A 10,616-nucleotide genomic window follows, 5' to 3' on the forward strand; every position below is an offset into this window, starting at 1 on the left:
CTCTCTCTCTCTCTTACACACACACACACACTCTCTCTCTCTCACACACACACACTCTGTCTCTCTCACACACACACACACTCTCTCTCTCACACACACACACACTCTCTCTCTCTTTCTCTCTCTCACTCACACTTACACACACACACACACACACTATTTGAGCCAAGACTTAAAACTTATATTAACATGGTTGATTTTGTCGCAGCGTCAAGACGAGAAAAAGATTGACTTAAGACGGCCATCCTAAACACCTCACACTAAACGATCGAGATGACGCAAGCGAGACGCGACTCTAACAAGACTCTCGTGATTGTAGTCCAGTGTTAATCCAGAACTGTTAAAGATTTTAATCAGCATCAAAACTAATCAAACCCATTTTCAGTACTGTCCTTATTCTCCACTGAGTGGAATCAGATTCAATAATTTACAGTTTTTATTCATCACTTTCAAAAATGACATCAAAAATATCACAGTGTGATAAATATAAGAGTGGCCACCTAAATATGAAATAAAGACATTCATAAAGACCTGATATTAATCATTTACTGTTTAATTATCTAACTGTAATGACCGTTGTTGACCGTTACTGACTGATCCACCTGAGTGATGCAGCAGGTCCAACACACGCAGGGCATTTGTTCATGCTTGAAACAGTTGCAGAGACTCGCTCATGTTTACAGTTCTGTTGGCAAAAACATCCTGATTTAATCAGACAATCTGTTCAAATCCAGACAATCATAGTTTAAAAAAGTCAGAAAATAAAATTATTTTGATCAGTGTAGTTGTAGTTGGTCTTTTTCGTTTGCCATCTGTAAATATATGATTATGAGAATCAATGTGGAAGTTTCAGAAAAAGACTAGAAATAAAAAACATCAGTTAATCTTGTTTTCATTCATAGTGAATGTTCTTCTTTAAATACCCTGCATCTCCATATTAATGCTCCTTATAGCAGATTTAGGGTTTTTCCTGCTACTGTGGTTCATTTTGGGCTAACAGGGTCATCATTGATCAAGTCCCCCGAGAGAGTCGTCTTCCAGAGCAGCATCAACACTGAACCATATAAATAAAGCATAACAGAACTTTCAGTTCTAGAACCACAAAAACAACAGAAAACCATTTAAAAATTAGCACATCAGCATCTCCTCACATATTACACTGACCAGACACTTCATTAAGGCCACCTCCTTGCTTCTACACTTAGTGTCCACTTTATCAGCTCGACTGACCACATAGTTTCACTCTGTAGTTCTACAGTTACAGACTGTAGTCCATCTGTTTCTCTGATACTTTGTTACCCTGAGTGCAGAAACGAGGAGGTGGTCTTAATGAAGTGGCTGTCCAGTGTCCAGCTAAATGAGAGAGTAATATCATTCATACCAAAAACCTTTCCACTGTAATGAAATTCAGACATGAACACTTTCAGGATATCATGATAGATTTTCTGTCTCCTTTCAGGTTCATGTTTAGTTATTAGTTCCTCTGTGATCCAAAAGAAAACCTCCCTTATCAGAGTGGACACAGCTGAATACTCCACAGTCTACGAGAGAAAACAGAGAACATGCAGACCAAATCAAACCATATTGACCTCAAACAAATAAACACATACAGCCAATTAAATATCAACATTAAATTACCTTTTTCTGGATTTATATTTTTCACACCAAACCCATCTTTGTCTTTATAAACAGGTGTAACATTTGCTGCCTCTTCTTCTGGATTCAGTTCTCTTTCTCAGCTCCATGGCAGCCATTTTCCATGATGACTCCACTCTTTATAGAAAAATAACAGTTTTATTTTGATCTTTTCATATATGAAATATTTTAGTCTCTTTATTTGATTGACTGTTGCTAAAAGGATATCAAGACAGTCTTATTTACAGCTAAAGTCTCACTTTTATTTCTGAACTAGCTGTGAGTTTCTGAATGTGACGACTAAACTAATCAAATCAAATTGAATCAGCTGAGAGGTCCTCGTAAACCACAAAAACCAACATGCTCACACACACACACACACACACACACACACACACACACACACACTCACACAGTGTCACTCTAATGTCTCTTCTTGTGTGCAGATTCCTGTGATCTCACTCTGGATCCAAACACAGTGAACAGTTATCTCTCTCTGTCTGACGGGAACAGAAAGGTGGAGTTTGTGGGATCTTCACAGTCGTATCCTGATCATCCAGAGAGATTTAATATGTGGCCTCAGGTTCTGTGTACAGAGAGTCTGACTGGACACTGTTACTGGGAGGCTGAGTGGAGCGGGATGGTTCATATAGCAGTAACATATAAATCAATCAGCAGGAAAGGAAACAGTCCTGACTGTCAGTTTGGAGGGAATGTAAAGTCCTGGAATCTGATCTGCTCTAATAACAGATACTCTGTCTGTCACAATAATAACAGCACTGATCTCTCTGCTCATCCCTCCAGCTCTGGGACAGTAGGAGTGTATCTGGACTGTCCGGCCGGCTCTCTGTCCTTCTACAGAGTCTCCACTGATAAACTGACCCATCTACACACTTTCAACACCACATTCACTGAACCGCTCTGCACTGGGTTTGGGGTCGGTTGCGACTCCTCAGTGTGTTTAAAATAAAATAACAGATGAGATAGAACACTTTACTCTGTCTCTCTCTCTCTCTCTCTCTCTCTCTCCCTGTCTCTGTCTCTCTCTCTGTCTCTCTTTCTCTCTCTCTCTCTCCCTGTCTCTGTCTCTCTCTCTGTCTCTCTCTCTCTCTGTCTCTCTGTCTCTCTCTGTCTCTCTCTCTCTCTCTCTGTCTCTATCTCTCTCTCCCTGTCTCTCTCTCTGTCTGTCTCTCTCTCTGTCTGTCTCTCTCTCTCTGTCTGTCTCTCTGTCTCTCTCTCTGTCTCTCTCTGTCTCTCTCTCTGTCTGTCTCTCCCTCTCTCTCTCTGTCTCTCTCTCTCTGTCTTTCTCTCTCTCTCTCACTCTGTCTCTCTCTCTCTCTCAAGTTGTCTCTCTCAAGCCAAAGCAGTTAATAAGAAACACATAAAAAATAAGAAAAAGATGATATAATAAATTATAATAGAACACTAAAAAATACGTTATTTACAGGGTTATTAGTAATCAAAAAAAAGAAAGAAAGGGAAAATAAAAGAGTCAAGACAAATTTCATAAATATATAATAATCAATAAAAATCAATATCAGTTTCTCACTGGTCGTCCCTCAGGTTGTGACAGGCGGTCACGTATCTGGCTGCGTGTGTGATCAGCTCGCTCTTCTCTCCCAACACGAACGGCAGTTTCTCAGAGTCACTGCAGAGCTGAAACTCAGGACAGACGCTGCTCACCCTCCCATAGAACTCCTTTCTAATGGAGTCGTATCTAGAGCACTCTGTGAGGAAATGCAGCTCCATCTCCACCACTGAGAGCTCACAGTGAGAGCACAGTCTGGCCTCTCTGGGTAACCAGATCTGTCTGCGCCGGCATGGTCAGCACTCTCCTCAGTTTTCTGCCTGTAATTGCTGTGAGGTACGGTGCTGAAGTATAATCTCGATTTAGGGCCGAATAGCACTGAAGCTTGTGCTGTTGATGTGTGGTCTCAGTCCAGTGGGTGATGTAGTTTTGTTTTTGTTTGGTGATAATCTGATTGGGTCTGATTTTCTGGGAGAGCGTGTGGTCAGGCTGATTGGTGTTAGTGATATCATTTGGTTGTAGGTCACTGAGACTCAGGACTAGCTGGCTCAGGGGACTCCTGTCGATGTTCAGCTCCTGACTGGCCAGTGCTTTATAGTGGAGTGACTGGGGGTCACTGGATTTTATGTGTTTCCAGAAATTTAGAGCTCTTTTTTGAATGTTTAATAGGAGTGGATACTGTCCTAATTCAGCCATGCACACAGTATTGGGTGCTTTTCTCTGCACATGGAGGATGTTTTTGCAGAATTCTGTGTGCAGGGCTTCAATAGGATGTTTGTCCCAATTTGTAAAATTGTTTTTTGTCAGGGGCCCCCATACCTCACTGCCATATAGTGCAATTGGTTCAATTACTGATTTGAAGATTTTTAGCCAGATTGTGATTGGTATTTCAAATTTGATTGATTTTTTAATAGCAAAAAGAGCTCTCCTCGCTCCCCCCCCCACCCCCTGAGTTCCTTCACAGCCAAGTCAAAACTTCCTGTGGAGCTAATAGTAATGCCCAAATAAGGGTATGTTTTAGATTGTTTGATGTTGGTGTTGTCAATTGTGTAAATATAATTCCCTTCATTTTTAGACCCCTTTGAAAAATTCCTATTTTGGTTTTTTGGTGGTTTATTTTCAAAGCCCAATTTTTACAGAAGTTGTCCAAGATTTCTAAATTTTGTTGAAGCCCCTCTCTGGTAGGTGACAGCAGGACGAGGTCATCTGCATAGAGGAGGTATTTAATTGTTGTGTCTCCCATAGAGAGGCCGGGTATTTCACTACATTGGTCGAGTTTTTCTGCCAGTTCATTGATGTATATGTTAAACAGTGTGGGGCTCAGGCTGCAGCCCTGTCTCACTCCTCGCGACTGTGGAAAGAACCCAGTTCTGATTGTTCCAATCTTCACTGCACATTTACTGTGAGAATACATTGATTTAATCACATCATACATTTTCCCCCCACCCCACTTTCAATAAATTTATAAAATAGTCCATTATGCCAGATTGAGTCAAAAGCTTTTTGAAAGTCTACGAAACACGCAAAGATTTTGCCCTTATTTTGGTTTACGTATTTATCAATTAGTGTGTGAAGAGTGAAAATGTGGTCAGATGTTCGATGATTTGGTAAGAAGCCAATTTGGTTTTGGCTTAGAACATTATGTTCTCTTAGAAAGTTTGTTATCCGATTGTTGAGGATGCTGCAGAAGACCTTTCCCAGGTTACTGTTCACGCAAATTCCTCTGTAATTGTTTGGGTCAAATTTGTCTCCAGATTTAAATATGGGGGTGATGAGCCCCTCATTCCAGACTGTGGGGAAATGGCCTACATTTAAAATAAGATTGAAAAGTTTTAGAATAGCCAATTTGAATTTAGGGTCTGTGTTTTTTAGCATTTCATTTAAAATGCCATCTGTACCACAGGCTTTTCTGGGTTGGAGGCCTCTGAGTTTTTCCTCTAATTCTTCTATTGTGATGTAGAAGTCCAGTGGATTTTGATAATCCTTAATTGTTCTATCAAGAATTTCTAATTTTCCAGATATTTTTTGTTGCTCTATATTTATCGATGGTGTTCTGTATAATTTTTCAAAATGGTTTCTTCATATATCCCCATTGCTAATTGCTATATCATCTTGTTTTTTTCTGTTTAGCGATTTCCAGTGGTCCCAGAATTAATTGGAGTTGAGTGATTTCTCTAAGTCTCTAATTCACTAATTTATTTGATTTTGCATGTATTTGTGTTTTTTTGTTTTCAGTATACATTTATATTCTTTAAGTATCTCACAGTATTTTGTGGTTCTCTGTGTTTCTGATTGGATACATTTCTAACTTCTTGCTTCTTTTTTTTGCAGTCCTGATCAAACTATTTGTTTGACTGAGAGCTCTTTGATTTGTTTTTCTGAGCAGTCAGATTTATAACTTGTGTGGCATGATCAAAAATTCTGTTGAGGTTTTCCACAGCCACGTCGACTCCCTCTCTATTTTGGGGGTAGATGTTTGACAGGAAGGAGTCAAGAAGTGTCTGGATATCTTGGCTGCTGATGGCGTGGAGATATTTTTCGGTGCTGTCCTGAGCCCACCTGAGGGGAGGTCTGAGTTTGTATATTTGGATAGGTTTTTGCCGATTATCATTTGTAGCTGTTCTTTTCAGGTATATAGTGATTTGGCTGTGGTGGGGGACAACCAGTGTGGGGGACAACCAGTGGGCTCGTCTCCTCTACACCATGTTTCCTGCAAAATTAATATATCAACATTTCCTACTTCCTTCAAACTATCAGGGTTTCTACTTTTTAAACCAAATAAAGAAGACTTTAAACCTTGAATATTCCATACAGAAATGCGAAAAAAAGGTCATTCTGTACAAGCTGAAGTGTGTTGCTATTCATGTTTTTGAAATGAGAAAAATAATTGCAAATAAATAAAATAAAGTTATAATGAATCTTTGAAAATAGAATTTGATGTCTTACTCACTGAACTTAAATTGAGTTATATACAATGTTGTTTTTTTTGTTTTTTTGTTTTTTTTTTTTAAACTAACATTAACTGTTAATGTACTTTACCTTTATGGTAATGTGATTCTTATCACAGACCATGTCCCATTAGACAAGTGCAGATTTGGCTGAGCATCTGCTGTATGTCTCTGAGCTCAGAGTTATTAGGGTTTGCTGGTCCACTGACAGCCTGAGCGTAGGTCAGTACTCCTGGCCTGGTCTGGAGTTGTTGGGAAGGTGGAGCTGGGCCCTGGGGCAGTGGTGCAGTGTGTGTTCCTGCCATAGGTGCTGGTGCTGGCGGGAGGCTGTGGTTGTTACGGTGCCTCGTCTGCCTAGCTGACTGTTCTGGATAGTGAGGGGCGTGGTGTCGAGGTCTCAGATGGAGGGCTTGTGGAATTGCTCCATCTGCAGGTCTTGGGGTGCATCTCGATGGCCGTGTGTTTGGGTTTCGTCCAGCTTTGCACTGGAGTGTGGTGACATTGCGAGTCAGTGTGAGGTCTTTCAATGTTTTAGCAAACACAGGAACTAACTCTTTGAATAGGTGGACTTGGTCATAGAGGCAGGCTGTATCCAGAGTCGGGTGGTGTGCGAGGTGGGTGTTTGGTCTGAGGGCACACTCTCTGGAGATGCTGGCATTGATTTTCTGAATTGTGTATGGATGAAAGTCTTTGCGGGGCAGCAGGGTGGAGATGATGATCTTCGTATTAGGGAAGGTGTTGCTGGCCTTCTCTATCACTGCCCTCAGGGATATGGCCACTCTGTCTTGCTGAGCTCTGAGGTCATTTGTCCCTGTGTGTATTATGATGTGGCTTGGTGACCCCAGTGTTGCCTCTGTGAGTAATTCCAGTGCTTTTCGTGTAGAAGGGCACCAGAGTTTAGCCACTCTGTGTGTGGGGAAGAGTTTTTTTCTCATCGATAAATTTACCATTGGAGTCTATTAGAAGTGCAATGTCCAGCTGGTCTGTGGTTCTTCTTTCTGCTCTGTTTGTGTCTTGGACACTGGGCTCTAGATGTGCTTGTTGGCTGGGAGGAGACTGCTGTGAGCTTGTGGGGGTAGAAGGTGGAGGAGGCTTCTGTGAGCTGGTGGAGGTTGAGGTTGAAGATGGAGGCTGAAGCTGGGGGGATGGGTTAGTCTGGGTGGAGGTATCTGCTGTTAGAGGACTCTGTTGCTGATTGGAGGAGAGTAGCTGTTCTCTCAGACTCTGCACTGTGCTGTCTCTCTGTCTCAGCTCCTCTCTCAGTGCAGCCATCTCCTTCCTGTAGCTGTCCCTGTCCTTCTCCCTGTCCTTCTGTAGTTCTCTGACCTGCTCTTTCAGTTCAGCCAGCTCTTTTCTGTAGGTGTCTCTCTCGTGCTTCAGCTCTTTCTTCTGCTCCTGTTTGAGGACCATCTCCCGAAGGTGTACAAGCTCTACCTCCAGTCGTGTGAAGTGTTCTTTTATCAGGGTAATGGAGGTATAGAGTGAAGGGTCTTGGTCCTGCTCAATGTCCTTCTCCTGAGCTGAGGGCTCTGCTGCGCTGCTGTGTGTTGAGGCACATTCAGTGTCTTCCCCCTGTGGAGTGTTTTCACTGGATCTCTCCTTCTCAGCGATTTCTCTGAGCTTATTAAACGACTCCTGGAACTCACTCAGGTTTCCCTGGACCATCAGAGTTCCGTTTTTGTAGATGTTGACTGTGGTCATGATTGTCTCCATGTCGTTAGGGTCTTTTATTTTGATTTTCCATCCATTACAGATGCCCTCTTTTTTCACAGAGGGGTAGTGAGAAATCAAGGCTTTGTGCCATGAGCTTGGGCGGTCAGAGTAAAAGATGAGGTTGCTGACCTCCCCCGTCTTATACAGGTCTGCAAACAGAGTTTCTGGCTTCTCTTTCAGGAGTTTGTGTTTGAACTGTTTCCTGGCAGTGTCGCTCTTTAGGTCAGGAGGGTAAGTGATCATGCAGAACTGCACTGGACTGCAGAGCGAGGCCACGGCCTCTTCAGGGCAGCAGGGGATGAACGAGGCTCCTTCTGATTGGTTCATTCTGAGAGCTCATTTGCATGAAGCTGCCTCGGAATGTTGGGGAGACTTTTCAAAAGTCAACGGTCAACTGACACTTTAGCTTTAGCCTTTAGCTTAGCCTTAGCTTTTATTGTCAAAGTCACTTAAAATATTAGTAAGAAGTTATATAATAATAATAAAATAGATGTTTCCTCCACTGTAAAAAATAATGTCACTCACAGAGCTGCTGCTGCTGTTTGTGAACTGATCTCACTCCTACATTCAGCAGCTCTGTCTGGATGTGATCCTCTCCTGTAGTTCTGAGCTGATCTCCTCTAAAATCTCACAGATATTGACTTTTTTTGTCTTGTTTTTTGTAGTTTTGTTCTTAGTGTATCATTAGGTAGTGTACCTCTTTGGAATCCTCTCTCTCTCTCAGCAAATTTCTCTCTCTCTCTCTCTGTTTCTCTCTCTCTCTGTCTCTCTCTCTCTCTTTCTTTATTTCTCTTTTCTGTATTCGACTCTTGTATTTTTCACTCTGAGCTCTGTTTATAGTGTTTGTGTGGTTTTGTGTAAAAAACAGTAATTATTCATTTTTAGATGATCATTTTTTTATCTTTATTCTTTATAATTAAACAGTCTGTATTTGTTTCTGTGTCTTTAAGACTGATATATGTAAATAGCTTATTCTGATTGGCTGTGCTGTATTGTGCCTCATTTATAAAGCAGTTCAGTCTGTATTTGTTTCTGTGCCTTTAAGACTGATATATGTAAATGAGCTCTGTTCTGATTGGCTGTGCTGTATTGTTCCTCATTTATAAAGCAGTTCAGTCTGTATTTGTTTCTGTGTCTTTAAGACTGATATATATAAATAGCTGTGTTCTGATTGGCTGTGCTGTATTGTGCCTCATTTACAAAGCAGTTCAGTCTGTATTTGTTTCTGTGCCTTTAAGACTGATATATGTAAATAAGCTGTGTTCTGATTGGCTGTGCTGTATTGTTCCTCATTTATAAAGCAGTTCAGTCTGTATTTGTTTCTGTGCCTTTAAGACTGATATATGTAAATGAGCTCTGTTCTGATTGGCTGTGCTGTATTGTTCCTCATTTATAAAGCAGTTCAGTCTGTATTTGTTTCTGTGCCTTTAAGACTGATATATGTAAATGAGCTGTGTTCTGATTGGCTGTGCTGTATTGTTCCTCATTTATAAAGCAGTTCAGTCTGCATTTGTTTCTGTGCCTTTAAGACTGATATATGTAAATGAGCTCTGTTCTGATTGGCTAATATAATTAATAATAATAATAAGTTAATATATAGCTAGCAATTAATTTCACAGCTAGCGCGTTAATATATGGCTAGCAATTAATTTCACAGCTAGCACGTTAATATATGGCTAGCAATTAATTTCACAGCTAGCACGTTAATATATGGCTAGCAAGTTATTTCACAGCTAGCGCGTTAATATATGGCTAGCAAGTTGTTTTACAGCTAGCGTGTTAATATATGGCTAGCAAGTAATTTCATAACTAGCGCATTAATATATAGCTAGCAAGTAATTTCACACTTAGCATGCTAATATATAGCTAGCATGTTATTTCACACCTAGCATGCTAATATATAGCTAGCATGTTATTTCACAGCTAGCATGCTAATATATAGCTAGCAAGTTATTTCACAGCTAGCGGTTTAATATACGGTTAGCAAGTTGTTTCACAGCTAGCGGTTTAATATACAGCTAGCAAGTTGTTTCACAGTTAGCGCGTTAATATACGGCTAGCTAGTTATTTCACAGCTAGCGGTTTAATATATGGCTAGCAAGTTATTTCACAGCTAGAGTGTTAATATAAAGCTAGCAAGTTATTTCACAGCTAGTGCGTTAATATATGGCTAGCAAGTTATTTCACAGCTAGCGGGTTAATATATAGCTAGCAAGTTATTTCACTGCTAGTGCGTTAATATAAAGCTAGCAATTTATTTCACTGCTAGTTGGTTAATATATAGCTAGAAAGTTATTTGACAGCTAGCATGCTAATATATAGCTAGCAAGTTATTTCACAGCTAGCGGTTTAATATACGGTTAGCATGTTGTTTCAAAGCTAGCGGCTTAATATATAGCTAGCAAGTTATTTGACAGCTAGCGGGTTAAGATATAGCTAGCAAGTTATTTCACAGCTAGCGGGTTAAGATATAGCTAGCAAGTTATTTCACAGCTAGCGTGTTAATATATAGCTAGCAAGTTATTTCACAGCTAGCGTGTTACTATATAGCTAGCAAGTTATTTGACAGCTAGCGGGTTAATATATAGCTAGCAAGTTATTTCACAGCTAGCGGGTTAATATATAGCTAGAAAGTTATTTGACAGCTAGCGGGTTAATATATAGCTAGCAAGTTATTTCACTGCTAGCATGTTGTTCCTAGTACTATAATGTTGAACAATTCTGAGTAAATTTCTCTAGAAGGATCCATTTCACACTGAACCGCTCTGAATGATTTTGTTTACCATTGAATG

At 40.5% G+C, this 10,616-nt stretch overlaps 1 protein-coding gene across 3 annotated transcripts in view; it reads left to right on the top strand.

Annotated features, from left to right (window-relative positions):
* LOC118802181 (NLR family CARD domain-containing protein 3-like) overlaps positions 1-2,687 on the top strand; it is a 40,010-nt gene extending 37,323 nt beyond the window's left edge. For all 3 annotated transcript variants that reach the window (XM_036562668.1, XM_036562666.1, XM_036562667.1), the window contains one exon: positions 2,082-2,687. In XM_036562668.1, the coding sequence (XP_036418561.1) occupies positions 2,082-2,605 (524 nt within the window). In that variant the 3' untranslated portion in view covers positions 2,606-2,687. The remainder of the gene's footprint in view (positions 1-2,081) is intronic.
* Positions 2,688-10,616: the final 7,929 nt, after the last annotated feature.

Source organism: Colossoma macropomum, unplaced genomic scaffold (genome assembly GCF_904425465.1).
Source record: "Colossoma macropomum unplaced genomic scaffold, Colossoma_macropomum, whole genome shotgun sequence".
Lineage (NCBI taxonomy): Eukaryota > Metazoa > Chordata > Actinopteri > Characiformes > Serrasalmidae > Colossoma > Colossoma macropomum.